Source organism: Podarcis cretensis, assembly GCF_951804945.1.
Source record: "Podarcis cretensis genome assembly, chromosome: 15".
In the NCBI taxonomy this organism is placed as follows: domain Eukaryota; kingdom Metazoa; phylum Chordata; class Lepidosauria; order Squamata; family Lacertidae; genus Podarcis; species Podarcis cretensis.
Window position 1 is genome coordinate 40,239,250 of NC_137185.1, and position 18,138 is coordinate 40,257,387.

General features: G+C 44.1%; 1 protein-coding gene across 4 annotated transcripts in view; it reads left to right on the forward strand.

The window, feature by feature from the left end:
- The first annotated feature begins 9,966 nt into the window (after positions 1 to 9,966).
- The window catches only part of LRRTM4 (leucine rich repeat transmembrane neuronal 4), a 420,533-nt gene continuing 412,361 nt past the window's right edge, over positions 9,967 to 18,138 (forward strand). For 2 of the 4 annotated variants that reach the window (XR_013833384.1, XM_079955064.1), the window contains exons 1-2: positions 9,967 to 10,912; positions 13,155 to 14,750. Coding sequence is in view for 3 of the 4 variants with exons in the window: in XM_079955064.1 (XP_079811190.1) it covers positions 10,909 to 10,912; positions 13,155 to 14,707 (1,557 nt within the window). In the remaining variant the exon portion in view is untranslated. The remainder of the gene's footprint in view (positions 10,913 to 13,154; positions 14,751 to 18,138) is intronic. The other 2 variants (XM_079955062.1, XM_079955063.1) reach the window with 1 other exon arrangement.

The following is an 18,138-nucleotide window of genomic DNA, read 5'->3' on the forward strand; positions in this document are numbered from 1 at the left end:
AAAACACAAGGTGTGGAGAAAATGGATAGGAAGAAAACCTCATAATGCTGGAACTTGGGGCCATCCTATGAAACTGAATGTTAAAAGATTCAGGATAGACAAAAGAAAGTACTTATTCACACAACATATAATGAAACTACGGAGTTTGTTCCCGCAAGATGTCATGACGGCTATTTTCTACCAGTAGGCCTCGTAATAACGGAATCTTGAAATCACAAATGATGAGAACAGTGTTGTTTGCAGGCTTCCCATAGGAATCCGTTTGGCTACTGTGAGAAGATGTTGGAGTAGATGGGCCTTTGGCTTGATCCAGCCAACATTTCCTGATGCTCCTATGTCCTTCCATTCATGAAAGGCCTTTGATCCAGCAGAAGTGGGGGAAAGAATTTCCCCTGATTTCTCTTCCCTGAGCCTCTCCCAGTCTGCTGCAGTCAGTTGGGGAACCCTCTGGAAGAGGCTGGGGACCGCAGGTGAAAGTGATGACATGCAAAAATGGCATCTTCTCCATTCATGAATGTTTCTGCTAGATTAAAGAGCTTTCCATGAAGAGATGGACAGGAATGGATCCAGCTCAGGATGCTTAATGAAAGGACCTTTGGTCTGATCCAGCAAACCTTATGTCATTAGGGTTATTATGAACATGAACAAGATTGCAAAACAACCACATACTAAAATGTCATGGTGATGACTGATGTTGCTAACTGTGATATATAGCTTGTTTTAACCAGTTTAGGAGATGATATGGTTGGAGATGGCTAAGCAATAACTTATAGTGCTCTTTTGTAAATATACTTGGCATTCAGGAGCATCATCTTCATACAAGAGTAGCAGAAAAAGGCAGAGGCATTGGCTCTGTGTGCTGTTTAAACCCATAGAAACCCAGTAAGTACATTCATCTCAGCTTTCTGCTCTAACCCATATGTTTTCCTCTTATCTAGGCAATATCTTTTCACTACTATTGAGATAGGGAGGAATATATTGAAATACTAATAAAATGACTTTGGATAGATTCAGGGAGCTGAGGTACTATGTAGAACAATATCAGACTCACTGGAGGGGGGGCGGGGGGAGTTGAAGCAAAATACTTTTGATGATAGTTTTTTTGTGGTGGAGGCTACCATTTGCTGTAACTGAATTTTCCAGGCGGCAAAGAAATTCTGCAAATGTTTCTCAGGGCTGGGGCATACAGTCATCAGTGGCAGTTTCACACAATACCATGGGCTTTGCATCATTCCAGGGTGGGATGTCTGTGGATATATATTTTTAAATGGTGGAGATTATTCAGAGAAAATTCAGCAAAGTGGCATTCTCCCCCCGCCTTTTTTTTTTTTCTTTTTGGCAGAGGGAGGGTATGAGATAAAGGTAAAAGGTAAAGGACCCCTAGACAGTTTAGTCCAGTCGAATTCAATTATGGGGTGCGGTGCTCATCTCCACTTTCAGGCAGAGGGATAAGTATCTCAAAAAGATAAAGTGTCTTATGAATAATTTTGGCTTGGCTCTGATAATTTTAATAAATCCAAGCCACTCTCTAAGTTTCTCCGAATGCCATTCAGAAAAATGCTGTGTTGCGACATAGCATCGTTATGGAGGACTGTGAGCAAAACAAAATGGCAGCTGCCCTATGAATTAAGTCTAGAGCAGGAATAGGCAAACTCGGCCCTCCAGATGTTTTGGGACTACAATTCCCATCATCCTTGACCACTGGTCCTGATAGCTGGGGCTCATGGGAGTTGTAGTCCCAAAACATCTGGAGGTCTGGAGTTTGCCTATGCCTGGTCTAGAGGAACACTGTTAACTCCCCCCCTCCCATAACCTTCTCCACCACCTTCTGAAGATGTGAAAGGTATATGGAAGTTTCACACCCCTTTTTTCACCCCCAAACCCTCCTAAAATTAGGAGGTTGTCATCTGAAAACTTTTAGCTTACACCTACATTAAAATAGCTTAAATAAATAAATGTATAAACAGGTATGGATATGTTGTTCTTAGCCCTTGCTTGATGGCTATTAGTTCTAACAACGTCTACACATGGTGCTGCTACCAGAATGAAGGAGCCCCATCTCTTGCTGATAGCAGGTCTATCTGTTCTGCTTCACCACTTTGCTTCTGTGCTCCCACATAAGGAGATAATGCCTGCGGAGAACCTTCTGCCCCCTACCAAATTCGTTAAGACTGTTTTATAAATCATGCTTAAGGCCACACTTAAATGATGCTTAAATCACACTTAAATTACGCTCAAGGCCACAGTTTCCAGTACAACAACAGAAACATACACATGTTCATGCACACACTGTGTGGTTGCAGTCTTTATGAGAAGCTTAGCTAAGCAAATATAGAGCCATCAGCCTAGATGATAAAGTGCAAATCAGCAGTGTAAATAAGCTCATTGGATATCAGTATTGATATTTTCTGCAGGTTACCAATAACAGCAGGAAGCCATCTTAGGTAACACTGCTGCTCAAGCACTCATCTATGGACCTATTTTTTCCCTTGCTTCTATACAATGTGAAGACTGTGTTGACTTCCATTCAGGTTTTGTTTGTTTGTTGTTGTTGTTTTACTCTGTGATGTTTTCTTAGGTAAAAGTATGGACACTTTGTGGTTGACCTGTGAATGTAATCTCCCAGGATTAAGCTGACCTGCAGTTCTACTGCCACCCTGCCTCTGTATAGGAAAGAGGGCCAAATTTGGTGTAGTAGTTAAGCATATCAGGCTTACTGGGAGAGTATAATCAATCAATCAATCAATCAATCAATCAATCACTCAGTCAATTATACCCACCTTTTCCTCTGATGAGATTCAAGGCAGCTTACACGGAAAAAATGTTGGCATCCATCTGTCTCAAGAGACAAGAGTATGCCTTCAGAGGTAAAGTCAAATCGCTGGAGAGTTACAGTGTCTGCTGTGGCAGTAGAAATTGATATGGGAGAGACATGTTTCATTGCAGCTGGGGCAAATAAAAGCGTTCAGGTTTTTTTTGCTACAGGTGCACCATGGCATTTCTTCTCTCTCTGTTCCTCCCAGCAGTCATTCTTCCTCTGGTCACTACTGTGGATTCAAGACTTGACTGTCTCTAGGCACTGCAATAGTTTGCAAGGGATTCCCATATGGCAGGGTGTGATGGCCTGGGAATCCGATTCAGAGGCTGAACCGGAGGAATCCCAGCCTGCACAGGAGTCCCCGCCTCCAGGGCCGGCTGAGCTGGGGCAGGGCCTTGATTCTGAAGCACCTGCACCTGTGCCGGATCCTCAGGAGCAGGCACCAGGTGAATCCACTCTGGTTCCAGAGGTGGTTGAGGAATCAGTGCCTACAGGTGAGTCTCCCCCTGGGCCCAGTAACCCTTCAGCCTCTCCTGAACTGCAGAGGCAAAGGGCAGAGAGGCGAAGGGAACTGGTTTCTCCCAGGAGGAGTGCTCGCCTTAAGGCCAGGAGAGGCGGGTCTCCTGGGGGCCGGGACCGCCCCTGGCCTTAGAGAAGATAAAGGCCAGTCAGCCCGGTCCCAGGTTGTGGGAGCAACGTCGTTGAAGAGCTGTTTTGGCCAGCATCTAGTCCTGTTCCCCCAGAGTTCCTGTCCTTGCCCGGCTTCTCGCTGTGGACCCCGCTTCGCCCGAGGAGGACCGTCTGCCGACCCTCAACTCAGGTCCTGGACCTCGCCCCACGGTAACCTCCCCCCTGGACCAGCACACAGGGTAAATGTCACCAGACTTCATATCACGTTTGCAGACATCTTTGCCATGCAGAGTTGGTCTGCCAATGGGCCTGGTGACTGAATCCTTGGGGATCGTACCATCTTCCATTCTGCAGACATGACCAAGGCAACGTAGGCATTGCTGAGGCAGATGTGTGAACCTGCTGGGAATGTGGGCTTGGGAGAGCACATCTTTGTTTGAGACTCTGTCCTGCCATGTGATGCAAAATCCTGATGTGGAAGGCATTGCTCTTGGCAGGTGACTTACTTTCATAAAACAGTAGGTGCTCAACACGCAAGCTGGTAGATCTTCATCTTGGTATTGGTAATTGGCGTCACATTCTCCCATAGTAGGTGCTCAACACGCAAGCTGGTAGACCTTCATCTTGGTATTGGTCATTGGTGTCACATTCTCCCATACCCTTTTGGAGAGGTGAACCATTGCCACAGCTGCCTTGCCAATATGTTTGTCCACCTCAGCACTGAAAGAAAGGTTGTTGGTTATGGTGGAGCCCAGGTAGAAAACATCATCTACCATCTCAAGCATATAGCCACCAATGCTGATGTGTAGAGTGCAGGTGACATCCTGAACCAGGATGTTGGTCCTCATCTGGCTGGTGATGAGGCTGAAATCCATGCCAGCATGGGCAAAAAGATTGACGAGTCTCTGTAGAGCTTCTTCAGAGCGTGTTATCAAGGCTGTGCCATCTACAAACATCTCTTGGAAAAGAACCCACCACACTTGTGTCTTGGTATGGAGGTGTGCCAGGTTAAACAGACCCCCATTGCTCCATGAGTGGAAGGACACCCCCTCTCAGCCTCACTGATGTGGTCCAAAGGAAATCAAAACAATACATTTGGCACCAGCTCGGCTGCAGGAGTTGCCAGAAGGAGGTGTCCCACCAGGCACCTTCCAACCACTGAGGTTTTAAAAGCATACAGGAACTTAGTGGATCCCCAGTACGGCCAAATCTTTGCTTGAAAGTGCATTCAGTTGCAGCAGCAAAAATGCACAGTATATACAAAATGAAAGTAAAGAGAGAAAGAAAGGATAAGGAACTGCTCTCAGTGGCAAGTTTATATCACCCTGTCTCTCAGCACTGACCTTGAGTTCTCACATGACTCACAGAAGAAAAACACCAGCTGTGGCATGTTTGACTAGAAAGTATCAGAATGTTCTTGAAAGATCTAGTAAATTCAGGAAGATTCTGCAGCTCCATCCCCGACAAAAAACATCTGGAGGGCACTGCATTGGCTACTCTGGGAATAGCATCATTAGGCTGAACATTACAGTTTGGAGGCAGCTGGAATTACTCAGAGGAATTGCGACCATGCTGCATGCTAGGGCCAAGACTGGAGGGGACCACGCTGCAGATGAGTACATGTATATAGCATAGCACTTTGTGCAGCCCACCAAACCAACAACTCAGAGATTTGACTGTTTCCTCTTGGACCCATCCAGGAAGATTGCAATGCTAGCTGTGAATTATTTCTGGGCTCTTCCAGTGCCAAAATTGGCAGCCAGTTTGGACGTCAAACAAAACAGCAAGACCAGAAACCTGGCCAGGTAGCCTGAAGACCCTTCATTTTAACCTAGATTTCAATGCCTTCTAAAACTTAAGAAGCTGAAGTGCTGTGGCTGAAATAGCAGGTAATGTGAATTAGCAGGTAATCTATCAAGATTTCGGAGAGCATGAACTGCATCTCTTTCTTGGGCCGTGATGTGAGGCAGAGATTGGCAAACATTTTGGGGCTGATGGGCATATTTGTAAACTGGAGAAATTATTGTGAGCACCACATGCATGCTTCAACATTCCCCATCCCATCTTTAATACTACTGTCCCATCATCCCCTGTGCCACAATTAGCCTGGGGGGAGGGGAGCCCTGCTATTGGCTAAGGATGGCTTATTTAAAGCATAATTTCTGCAGAGGGAAGGGTGGAGAAGAGGACCCTGCAGGCATCAGAGAAGACCACTTTGGGCACACGCACACTCAGTGGCGCCACGTTGGTGACCCATGGTGGGGTGTATTCTTATTCCACATGGGGGCAGTCATTACACAACTGTAGTTACACAGAGTTGCTTTGCAGCAGCTGAACCTTTGTATTCACTACGGAGGAAGCATTTGCCTTTGAAGTACAACTGGAAAGTAGAAAAAGTGAAGAGCTCAGGATCTGACTATGAATAATATCTGATTATTAATCCCTTGAGTGTCAGGATGGGTAGATAGCAAATTAGAGAAGCTGCTCTGCTTGTGTCAAGATGAAAGGGAAAGGAGGTAGCTCAGCAGGAAAGGAAAACACAGCCTGAAGTATCGGAACTAGCATTAACTGAGTGAGGACTGGAGCAGCTGAACCCAGTTCTGGAAAGCAGGTAGAAGCTAAAAGAAGGCTCAGCAGTGACAAGGGCAACGTATCTAGTGGAAAAGTCAGCATATAAGCAAATTTGTGGGCTTAGACCATGGTTAAAACACAGTTTGGGTTTTTAAGTGCAGCTTTTAAATGAAAACAGCCCTTTCCAACCTCTGATCTCAAAATATTTTTGGATTGCAGTTCCCATCAGCCCCAGCCATCTTGGTCAGTGGTCAGCAATAAGAGCATAAGAAGAGCCTTGTTGGATCAGACCACAGATTTATCTGGTCCAGTATCCTGTTTTCCACACTGGCTAGCCAGATGCCTCTGAGAGGCCCATAAGCAACACTTGAGCACAATAGTCCTCTCCCAGTTGTGAACTCCAGCAACTGGTATGCAGAGACCTACAGCCTCCAAACAGTTAAGTTGGAAAATAGGTCATCATACATCTTTGTCTTGTGGTAGGGAAGTCATTTAGCTAAGTGCTGTGCCAAGTGCTTCCTTTTATCTGTCTCAAATTTCCTACCTTCTGCTTCCCTGGATGGCCCTGGATGGCCCCACAACTTCCAAAATATTGGGAGAGGAACAAACACTTCTCTCTATCCACTTTCTTTACTCTCCACTTCACTCTCTTCTTCTCAGCTGAAAAACTTCAAGCAGCATCATTTTTCTCACAGGGAAGTTGCTCCAGCACCTGCTATTATTATTATTATTATTATTATTATTATTATTATTATTATTAAAATTTGTATACCACCCTATACCCATAGGTCTCAGGGCAGTTCACAACACAAAGTTGCAGTATACAAAGCACAAAATACATAATAAAAGCAGAAAATGCATTATCAAAATAATCAAAACACAAAGATGGTAAAACATGGCTTTTCACTCTGTGAGCTAACGCCTTCTCCTAAGCACATTGTAAGTCATCCTCCAAATAACTCCATATGTCTTTCCATTGTTGATTCTTGCACCACTGATATCTACTCCGACCATCAATTGTCCATTTAGTGAAAGGATCTCATCTCGCAAGTGAACCATTCTACATTTCCCAGCTGGGCTGTTTCTCTTTAAGTTGGTGACCCAGATGCTTCCGACATCCAGCACAGGACGTCTATGCCCCTTCCTCTTCTTGTTGGCCTGATCATGCATGGATGATGTAGTCCAAAATATCTGGGACACACCCGACCAAGGACAACTGAACTTCAGTGCAGACGCAGACCTCAGGTCAATTTTTAAAAGTTCATTTCTCACACTCCAGGTTTTGTTTTGCTTTTTAAACTGGGCTAAGTTTTTAAAAGTACACATTGCAGCAGGCTTAGAGTGAATCAGACTCTTGCAGCCCTAAAGAGGTTTCCAACTGCCCACAGCCTCACTTTACTCATCGCCCATTCATTCTCCTGAGTCTAGTGCAACCAAAGTAGCTGATTCATACTGTTATATTTCAGTGAAGCAGCAGAAGTTGCATTAAAGCAGTAAAGTAGGACATGTTTGTGAGCGAGCCCAGCTCGACAAGCAGGAGGGGAGTTCCAACTGATGAAGTGTTTCTGCCCTCAGCTCTTACAGTTTGAAAGCATTTTGGAAAACAGGTGTTGAGAAAGAACTCTGCCTACACCACTGTTTGAGTTTAGTGACAGTCAGATGAGACAACTTTAATTATTTAAATTTGTATGCCACTTTTCCATATAAATAGGCTTAATCCTGGCCTTAGTGAACCAGTGTTCACCAAGTGTTCCAGATCAGTATAAGACACTTTACTGTAAGATGACTTTGGATCCCAGGTTGTTTCTGGGTCCAGTTTAACATGCTGGTTCTAAAGTTTCAAAACTCTAATTGGATTGAGACCAGGTTACTTACCTTTTTAGTTATTCATTTATTCATTGCATTTATAGACCTGCTTTCTGCCAAGACACCCACGGTGGTTTACAATTTTCAAGGACTAAAATAAACATTTAAAGTTGGCATGGGGGGCAATCCTACTGGAACCGGCCCTACTGTTCTCTGTGCCTGCCTCCCTTGCCCTCTTCTTTCTCCTCACAAGTCAGATAGTATCAGAAAGATCAGCCCCACAGCCCTTATGCCTTCTGAAACCAAGGTCATCTTTGGAGGCCTTAATCCAGTGGCATTCGTAAAAGTGAGGGAGGTGGCTATCAAGGAGAGGGCCTTTTCAGTACTGGCACCCTGGAAGAAACATTTTTATTCACCCAGGATTTTAAATTGTGGTTTAAACTAAGCCTGGTCTGTTGTAGTCTAATGTACTTTAACCCAGGCTGTTAACTGATTGTGCTGTCTCTAATGATGCATGTATTTTATTGCACATTGTTAGTTTTGATTCTTATATCTCACATTTTTAATGTTGTTTTGTTTTTAAGCTGCCCAGTACATATTAATATAAGGGTAGCGACATGAATGAATGAACTGACCACATAAATAAATGCTTCAGGGATTCAGCTTAAGACATACAGTAGATCATGCCAGATTTATATCCTGTTCTTCCTCCTGAAGAACAGGGCAGCAGGAGGAGAAATGATTACAAAAATAATAATTTTAAAACAGTATAAACACATTGTAAACACAATTTAAAAACCTTCTTTCAACCAGTGATCTCAAGGTTGCCATGAACCCTGAGATCACTGGTTAAACATAGATATTCCATTAGATGTTGGGGCTCCATTGGCTTCCAGTTTGGATTTTTACATGTTGTCATATAAACTAAAGTGGCTTTAAATTGAGTCAGACCACTCAGCTATCTGGTCCGGTATTGTCTACACTGAATAGTGTGGTGTTTCATAAACTAAGGCAGCCTTTGTCAACCGGGTGGCCTTCAAACGTTTTGGGCTACAATTCCCATCATCCCCAGCCATTGTTGGGTGGGGATGGTGGGAGTTGTCCAAAACCATGAGGAGGGCACCAGGTTGGAGAAGACTATGGTAGTGCAGCAGGCTACAGCAGAAGTTGCACTATGGTATCAAGTGGAGAGGAGTCTTTTCCAGATCTCCTACCCATGGTCTTGTTACCTTGACGATGCCATGGATTTTTATTTTGATTTATTGTATTTATATTCCACCATTTTTTTAACCCAAGGACTTCAAAGTGCCATACATTGAATCTCCACAGCAACCCTATGAGGTAGATTAGGCTGAGAGGCAGTGACTGGCCCAAGGTCACCCAGTGGGCTTCATGACTGAGTGGGGGTTTGAACTCTGGTCCCATAAGTCCTAGTCCAACATCCTAACCACTGCACCACACAAGATTGCACCTGGGACCTTTTGCATGCAACACAAGCTAATTCCATTGATTACTGGCATAGGCCTCTTGGGGAGGGGGGCAGAAGGACCAAACATGACACAACAGGGTCCATATTAACAAGTGTCCATGATTAGACATCTTGAGTTCTGTGCTGTATATCGATTTGTTTCTCTCACCCTTCTCAGTGCCTCCACGGTTCAAAAAAGCGGCTTTTAATACAATTTCCTTTTAGTCCATGAGTGATGCCTTTCACACAAATTATGAATCTGCAAACAGAAAGCTTTCCCATGCACCCCTTCCAGTCCAAGTGATGAAAGAAAAATAGAGCAAGGGAAGGGGGGGGGGAGGTCAGAATTACAATGCTCGGGGGTTTAAAGTTGGAATTCCCGATTTTTCGATGGGAACCTTGCAACGACAATTAAAAAGAAAAAGGAAGAAGTGAGGCTCTGAGTCATTTTGAACCTGTTTCCAGCCAATGCAAACAAATCGGCGGCATCACACATTTAGTAATAATCTGGAAAAGGTCCAGAGGTGCTGAAGTGTGGGGATGTGTGGGGAGGGAGGGGAGCCGGTGCAGAAAGGAGCGCGGGGGTGGGGGTGGGGGTGGGCGTTGAAATAGCACGCCTGTGTCTTTAATTCCCTTCCTGAAAGAAGGAAGTCTGCATAGCAATGACAGCCTCACTTGTTCGTGCCTTTAATATGTGATCTGTTTTCTCCAGTGGAGGGCACTCAGTGTATCGCAAACTAGAACATTAGCACCAACAAGCTCCTGAGCATCCTCGCTGTCTGAAAAGCCTTCTGAATGAGTGCAGGAGAGCAGCCTCTCTCTTCCAGCACAGCTAACCAAAAACAAAAAAAGCCCAACAACAACAACAACAACAACAAAAAGAGGGGACACTGTCAACCCGACCGGCTAAATGGAGAAAACTAACCAGCACAGCTTTGAGTGAAAGCGGGTGGCAGGTCTGGTGGAGGAGGAGGGGGGGCGGGTTGACTTCTTCTACAGCTCTGGAGGCCTGGTGGCATCGTCGCCCATCGCCGGGGACCTGCCAGAGGATGGATTGCTGTGGCTGGGGATGGCAGGGGGCAGCCGCCTGAAGAGGGCTGCTCGGAGCCGGGCAAAGCTCCCTGCCCTTCTTTCTCCTGGAGAAGTTGCTTTCCCTCCGTGGTCCGCCGTCGCTCCGGCACTGAAGCTTCCCCATCGATGCTCCTGCTGATGTGCTCCATGGCTCTGAGAGGTTAACAAACCTGCCCACCCCCCCCAACACCCGTTCCATTCCTCCTCCTGCCCCATCACTCATACCCCATCCTCCAGTCCTGTATCCCCCTCCCCAACCCCCCATCATCCCCATCCCCTAACCCTCCCCCATCTCCCCTAAATTCTTCTTCGTCCCCCTCCCCCCTCTCTCGGGAACTTTGTGTAGGTTCCTGGCATTCACGCCGGATGGCGGTGAAGTAGGTGGCAGCTGGGCTTGTGTGTGACATGAACATTGTGATGGTTTAAAGGCGAGAGACCGACTTGGAAAGGGGGGGAGAAAAGGAAGAAGGGGGAAAACCATCTTCACCAACAAGAAGCAAAACAGCTGGAAAGAAAGGGAGACACAGTTGCCGATGACAAAAGGATGGGTAAGCGAACTTTTCGCTATCTGTAGGACAGCTGCATAAAGAGATATAGATATATATAACGTGTTTGTGTCACGGCACCGCTCGTGCCTTATTTTGCCAGGTGACTCACTTGCTATTATATTTTTAGCTTCTGTGTTTTGTCCCTTCCTGCCCTGCTCCGTTTCTGTCCCTGCAGTGTCTCTTTTTGTGATTAATCTTTCGATGCATGTCCTTACTTAATTGATACACATACATCCTTTAGTTATACATACATCCTGGAGAGATTTTGCTCTCCCATCCACCCCCCCCCACCTCCTCCCCCGCTCCTGCCCCAGCTCTGCTTCTCTTTTGCTTCCCTGTCCACACATAAGTAGACAAATGCATGTTGCATCCCCATCAAGGGTTTGCCGGGTTTCATATTGAGCAAGCTTTTCTGGGGGACATCTGAATTTTTAGCCCTTTTTCTGAATGCAGGAAGGCAAAGTGAGGAAGAGGTATTTTGCTGTAGACCTGCGTTCAGGAGGGCTGAGTTGGTATCTGAAGGGGGGGGGACACTCCTCCCAAAATATATGCTTAGATCTCCAGCAGTCATTTGATAGCTGCTCCTTCCCCACCCCCTCCAATTGTGACAGGTTACATTTCCCCCTCCATCTGTAAGCCAAAAACCATTTCTATTTGGCTGCTGTTCCTGTCTTAGGGGTAAAAAGAAAATAACAGAATTTAAATGAAAAAGCCTTGCCATGGAAGTGAAAGATTAGAAACAAGAGTCAAAAGATCTTGAGATTAGGAATACTTCCTTGCTCTAACACACACACACACACACACACACACACCACTAACACACACACAGAGTATCTCTTGATTTCAACCAGGGACATCAGAGAAAATAACTATATGTTCTCCCTCTCTGTCCTGTCCCTTTTCTCCCCTCTCTTTCCCACTCACCCCAATAATAATAATAATAATAATAATAATAATAATAATAATAATAATAATATAATAAACTATTTATTATTGAGAAGACAATAGCTCTTTCTCAAAAATTCTCCTGATGAAAAAATGCAGTTGAATCATCAGAAAGATTACAACTCTGGAAAGAACCACTGGCTCAAAGATTATTGTAAGGTCTGAAAAAGTCTCTCTCTGCTCCCGACTTCACCACGCACACTTTGTGAATATACATGCATGCAAGACCCTCATAGTTATTCAGAAAACATGGGCTATGTGGGCTGCATGCACACTGAAGCGTTACAGTACAATAAGTTGCTGGCATGTGGAATGTAAAATACTAAAATTGGCTAGAATCTGATGCATATCTGACTCAGTTTTGCTCTGTTGCTGCTAGGAGTATGCCATTCACATCAAGCTAAATGAATATTATTCTGCAAACATCTGTCATATATACACATACACTAAAATAAACCCATGCTGCTGTGCATTAAAACATACCTGCAGGTGATAGTTATCACTATATAAGCAATGATATATGAAGATAGATATGCAAGTCTGTTACGATTATTAGGAAGCCCTTTATTTATTAGGATGCTATCTCTGAGACTTCCTAATACACAAGATATGACACACCAGGCATGCACACCAATCTACCTTTCTTGCAGGCTTGAATTATTTTTTAGCTCACATGAAAGAATCCTACCTTGCACTCTGTTGGAAGATCATTTCAACATATACATATATATATGCATAGTTTTGATGACTACTAGTTTGCTATGCTATAAAGATCAGTTATAAATTTGGGTTGCTAATTCTTAAGAGGTCGATGGGACCTGTACTAGCAAGTTGGTTTATTAAGAAACCTCCTGCTTCTTCAGGAACTATGAACAGCCCTAGAGTCAGTCATTTTTCCTTCCAAAAGCTATATCACAGTGACTTGACAAATATGTTTATTGTGAAAATCCCAGCATCCCAGGAATAAGGATGTTCTGGTGAGATGTAGCTTGCTGATGCACATGGGGATGAGTCAAAAACAAGTGGAAGTGGGGAGGGCTTAATTCCTCCTCAAAGGTCATAAATCAAACCAAGGTAACTGAATAGTGTGGTGGTATATATGAACTGGGAAGAGCAGGAGGAAGAAGCAACGGAAGAAGGGATAGAAGAGCAAGCATCTCAAGGCAAAACAAATAGGGAAAGAATCAGTAAGGAGGCTAGACTTGCTCTGTGTTATTAGAAGGTCCCACTGATGAATCCGGAGCCTCTGGTTTATTTGGTTTTACAATGTATGTTTCTCATCTTCTTAATATTGCAGGTTTCCATGTAATCAAGCAGCTGAGAGGCATGAGTGCAGTGTTGGTGCTCCTCCCTACAGTGCTGTTTGTGACGCTCACCGGGGCTCAGCGAGCTTGCCCCAAGAACTGCAGATGTGATGGCAAAATTGTGTACTGCGAATCTCATGCATTCAGAGACATCCCTCAGAACATTTCCGGAGGGTCTCAAGGCTTATCGTTGCGGTACAACAGCATCCAGAAGCTTAAGCCAAATCAGTTTGCAGGCCTTCACCAACTCATATGGCTATACCTTGACCATAATTACATCAGTTCCGTAGATGAGGATGCCTTCCAGGGCATCCGTAGGCTGAAGGAATTAATTCTGAGCTCCAACAAAATTACCCACCTGCAAAACAAAACATTTCACCCAGTCCCCAACCTCCGCAATCTGGACCTGTCATACAACAAGCTGCAGGCACTGCAGTCTGAGCAGTTTAAAGGTCTCCGCAAGCTCTTGATCTTGCACTTACGTTCAAACTCATTGAAAACTGTTCCAATTCGAGTTTTCCAAGATTGTCGCAATCTCGATTTTCTGGATTTGGGCTACAATCGCCTACGGAGTTTATCCCGCAATGCTTTTGCTGGCCTCTTGAAGCTAACGGAGCTCCACTTGGAGCACAACCAGTTTTCTAAGATCAACTTTGCTCACTTTCCACGTCTCTTCAACCTCCGCTCAATCTACTTGCAATGGAATAGGATCAGATCCATCAGCCAAGGTTTAACGTGGACTTGGAGTTCCTTACACAACTTGGATTTATCAGGGAATGACATTGCAGGGATTGAACCTGGGACGTTCCAGTGCCTGCCCAACTTGCAGAAACTCAACCTGGATTCCAACAAACTCACCAACATCTCTCAGGAGACTGTCAATGCCTGGATTTCTTTAATATCCATCACTCTCTCTGGAAATATGTGGGAATGTACTCGGAGCATTTGCCCTCTATTTAATTGGCTTAAAAGCTTCAAAGGAAACAAGGAAAGTACCATGATTTGTGCAGGCCCAAAGCATATCCAGGGTGAGAAAGTGAGTGATGCTGTAGAAACCTACAACATTTGTGCTGAAATTCCAGTCGTGGTGACTGAAAAGCCCTACCAGGCCCCTAAAACTCAGCAGAGGCCCATCTTTGTTCCAAGGCCTACTCTTCCCAAACTGGAAGACTATCAGCCAACCTCTTTTACAGCAAATCCTTCTCCAGATTTCCCAACATCTGGACCAGAGCCAGAGTATGAGCATGTTTCCTTTCACAAGATTATTGCTGGAAGTGTGGCCCTCTTTCTATCGGTGGCTATGATTTTGTTGGTCATCTACGTCTCATGGAAGCGCTACCCAGCCAGCATGAAACAGCTCCAGCAACACTCTCTTATGAAGAGGCGCCGGAAAAAAGCTCGAGAGTCTGAAAGGCAAATGAACTCCCCTTTACAGGAGTATTATGTGGACTACAAGCCGACAAATTCCGAGACCATGGATGTATCGGTTAATGGATCTGGACCCTGCACGTATACCATTTCTGGCTCCAGGGAATGTGAGGTATGAACCATGATCCTCCTAAATCCATTTCTGCTGCTGGGAAGGAGAGGTAAATGTTCGAAGCTCTTGAGGTGTCTCTAATCACTAGAAAGATTAATGAGCCTTTTTGCTTTTGGGTTTGCCCAGTGTGAAAGGTTATTTAATTAAATTACAGCAATCAGGAAAGTGACTGTGGTTATTTTCAATAGTTCAGTCCCGAAAGGGGCTTGTTCAAGTCTGAGATGAGGTTGGAATAAACAGCAATGATGAAGGCATTTAGGCCTGTCTTTTAGCCTCTAGCCATTTTATGCTGGTTCAAAGTTGTTGGCCTCACAGGCATTACTTCTGCCACACCCTTGATGTCAAGGGGGGAGGTGAATAAGGCTGTATTTTATTAGACTCTAACAGGGGATGAGAAACCGAGTACTTAAACATCCTGGTTTTGCCTAGGGCAGTGGCAGGAGGGGGTGGCATCAGTGCAAAATTCCATGGCTTTTCTGACCTATTTCAAATGAATTATCAAGCAGAGGACTTTATGAACTTTCCTCCCAGTATTTTTGTCCTAGTTCCTCAATGCATTTAGGAATGTGCTTTAAAATCTCATCAGAATGCAAGGAAGGAAAATGTTGTGTTAATTCCTTTTTAAAGTGCCTTGATAAATAAAGGATTTAAATGTGGTCCTAATTTTAAAAATTCAAAACTCAAATAAGCATTTTTATTTTTTATTTTTGCTGAAATTAAGAACTTGAGAAGAAAACAAATAAAGCTTCTATTGGCAGGCACTGCTTAATGCCTCATGTGTCAATTTTAGATCTGCAGGAACCAGTCAATAACTCTGTTTCATTGGAGTCCATTTGTATCAGGTAGATGTTCTGGTTCATGTTTATACAGTATATTTTGGCAGAAATATTTGTTGCTGCCTCAAAGGCAGGCATCTCCACAGGAACTGGGAGCCCACAGCTTCATAGGGGGGGGGGGGATGAAGAGTATTACCGTAATTATTATTATCTTTGTGCACCTTGGCACTATGGCACTTGAATGCTGAGAACAGTTCCTTCCCTCTCTGTTGATTGACACTAGACTGACTGTGTTGTGCAATAACCTTTACCCAAATCTGTCCGACCAATGTCCACTTTTGTGTACAGAAAGTTGGGTGTAACCTAAGATGGGCACACTCTGTGATGGATTTCTGTGACTATGCTGCAACATTGACTCTTTGGGCTTCTTATGCCAGCACCCTTAGCTAATATGTGCACTCTGGTGGAATGACAACTGAGATCACAATTGTAGTAATTGACTTTCTTCATTGTAGTTGGCATTCTATTTGGATGGAATTCATTTACACACACACACACACACACACACACACACACACACACATTCACAATTTTAACAGGGTATAGTGACCCTACCACGGAATGGAGTGAAAGGACAGAAGGATATCCAAATATTTTATAATTTTAAGTATTTTTTCTGCCTGTTTGACAAATGTTCTTCTCTATCAGGTTTTATGTCAATCTATCCCCCCCAAAAAAAAACTTGGAGAGAGAAACAAGCCTATAAGTCCTGCTCAAAGCCCACTGAACTCAATGAATTACTCAATATGAGTTTATTGGGGCTTAGGTAATGCTCATAGTGTATATCAGATGTCATGCTTGACAGATCACTGTAGACTGAACTTGTTCAGTGTCAACAGAGTAAGAGAAGGGGGTCTTCCTCAGGGACATAAAATGAGTCTAGGATATGTTTCTTCCATGTAGAAATGAAACAAGATGATACAACATTGAAGCTTGTAGGAATCAAAGGCCAATCCCACTGTCTCATAAACAAATCAAAGGATATGTGTTGCCTTGTAAATGTTTTAGGCTTCTGCTGCGAATGAGTGCTTTGCTAAAAGTACCAAAGTAACATTTAAGCTAAGACTAAAGACCATTTGCTCTTTCCCATAGCAGTAATAATAATTTTCAAAAGGCAAATACAGGATGGTCTTTGGTAGCAAGTGCTAAAACCTTATCATGGGTCCTGGAGACAGTAATGAGAGCAGGCTGGCAGGCAAATTGCAGCTGGACAGTTGTATCCCCAAAAGCAATGAGCAGATCAAGGGCATTTCTTTCAAACATGTGTAATTAGGTGCCTGTGCTTTCCTTCAATGCGCTGATGTAATTTTGAAGAAAGGAGAAATGCAACTGTAAACTGACTTTTACAGCAACTACTTACGTATGGCATTTGAGGGCTAGAAAATTCTCTTCTGTCATATGTAGAGTAAATGAGTGTAAAAAAGGGACGCGGGTGGCTCTGTGGTCTAAACCACTGAGCCTCTTGGGCTTGCTGATCAGAAGGTTGGTGGTTCGAATCCCCGTGATGGGGTGAGCTCCTGTTGCTCTGTCCCAGCTCCTGCCAACCTAGCAGTTCGAAAGCACACCAGTGCGAATAGATAAGTAGGTACCGTTGCAGCGGGAAGGTAAATGGCATTTCCATGTGCTCTGGTTTCTGTCATGGTGTTCCATTGCACCAGAAGTGGTTTAATCATGCTGGCCACATGACCCAGAAAACTGTCTGTGGACAAACGCTGGCTCCCTCAGCCTGAAAGCAAGATGAGCACCACAACCCCATAGTCGCTTTTGACTGGACTTAACTGTCCAGCGGAACTTTACCTTTACCTAAATGACTGCAAGTTTGATAGGATTTGCAGTCAGTGGCATATCTGGTTGCAGACCAGGCTCCATGCTCCAGTGGCTAGTACCCTCTGTTACACCCCTCCTACAAAGGTGGGTCTCTGATTATTAAGGCAGGCTGCCATTTACATTTTCCACAAATCCCATTTTTCGCAATCCCTGAAACTACATAATGGATATTGCAAGAAAATAAACTGCCACTATGTAAGCTAGGGGCCCAGGCCCTATACCTATAAGGTTATATTACCCCTTATACATCCAACCAATCACTGTTCTCTTCAGGAAAAGGAGTCGTGCAGATACCATCTTTCTGACCAGGAATTCTCCATACAAAGTAGGAACTTGGCCTTTAGTGTGATGGCACCTAGCCTTTGGAACCCCCTCCCATTATATACCAGCCTGGTATTGTCTCCATTACTTTTTCAGCACCTGTTGAAGACCTTTCTTTCCCCAAAAGCCTTTTAAGTGGGTATTTTAATCCCAGTCTGTATCTGTGTGGGACATGAAATTTTATAACTGTTGAATCGCTTTGGGATATTTTGTAGGATGTGATTCAGAAATGAAACGAACAAACAAATAATAAATAGGGCATGACAAAGACTTAGGGAATGAGAGAAAAGCGAATGTGCTCTTACTTCCTCATGGCCCTTTGAGTATTTGCATTTGACAGAGACAAGATATCCCAGATATAAATAGCTTCATTAAGCTGATTTGCAACTGAAAAGGCTCTATCACAAAAGATAATGAAATGCTCTTATTGTATCGAGCCAGAATAAGTAATCT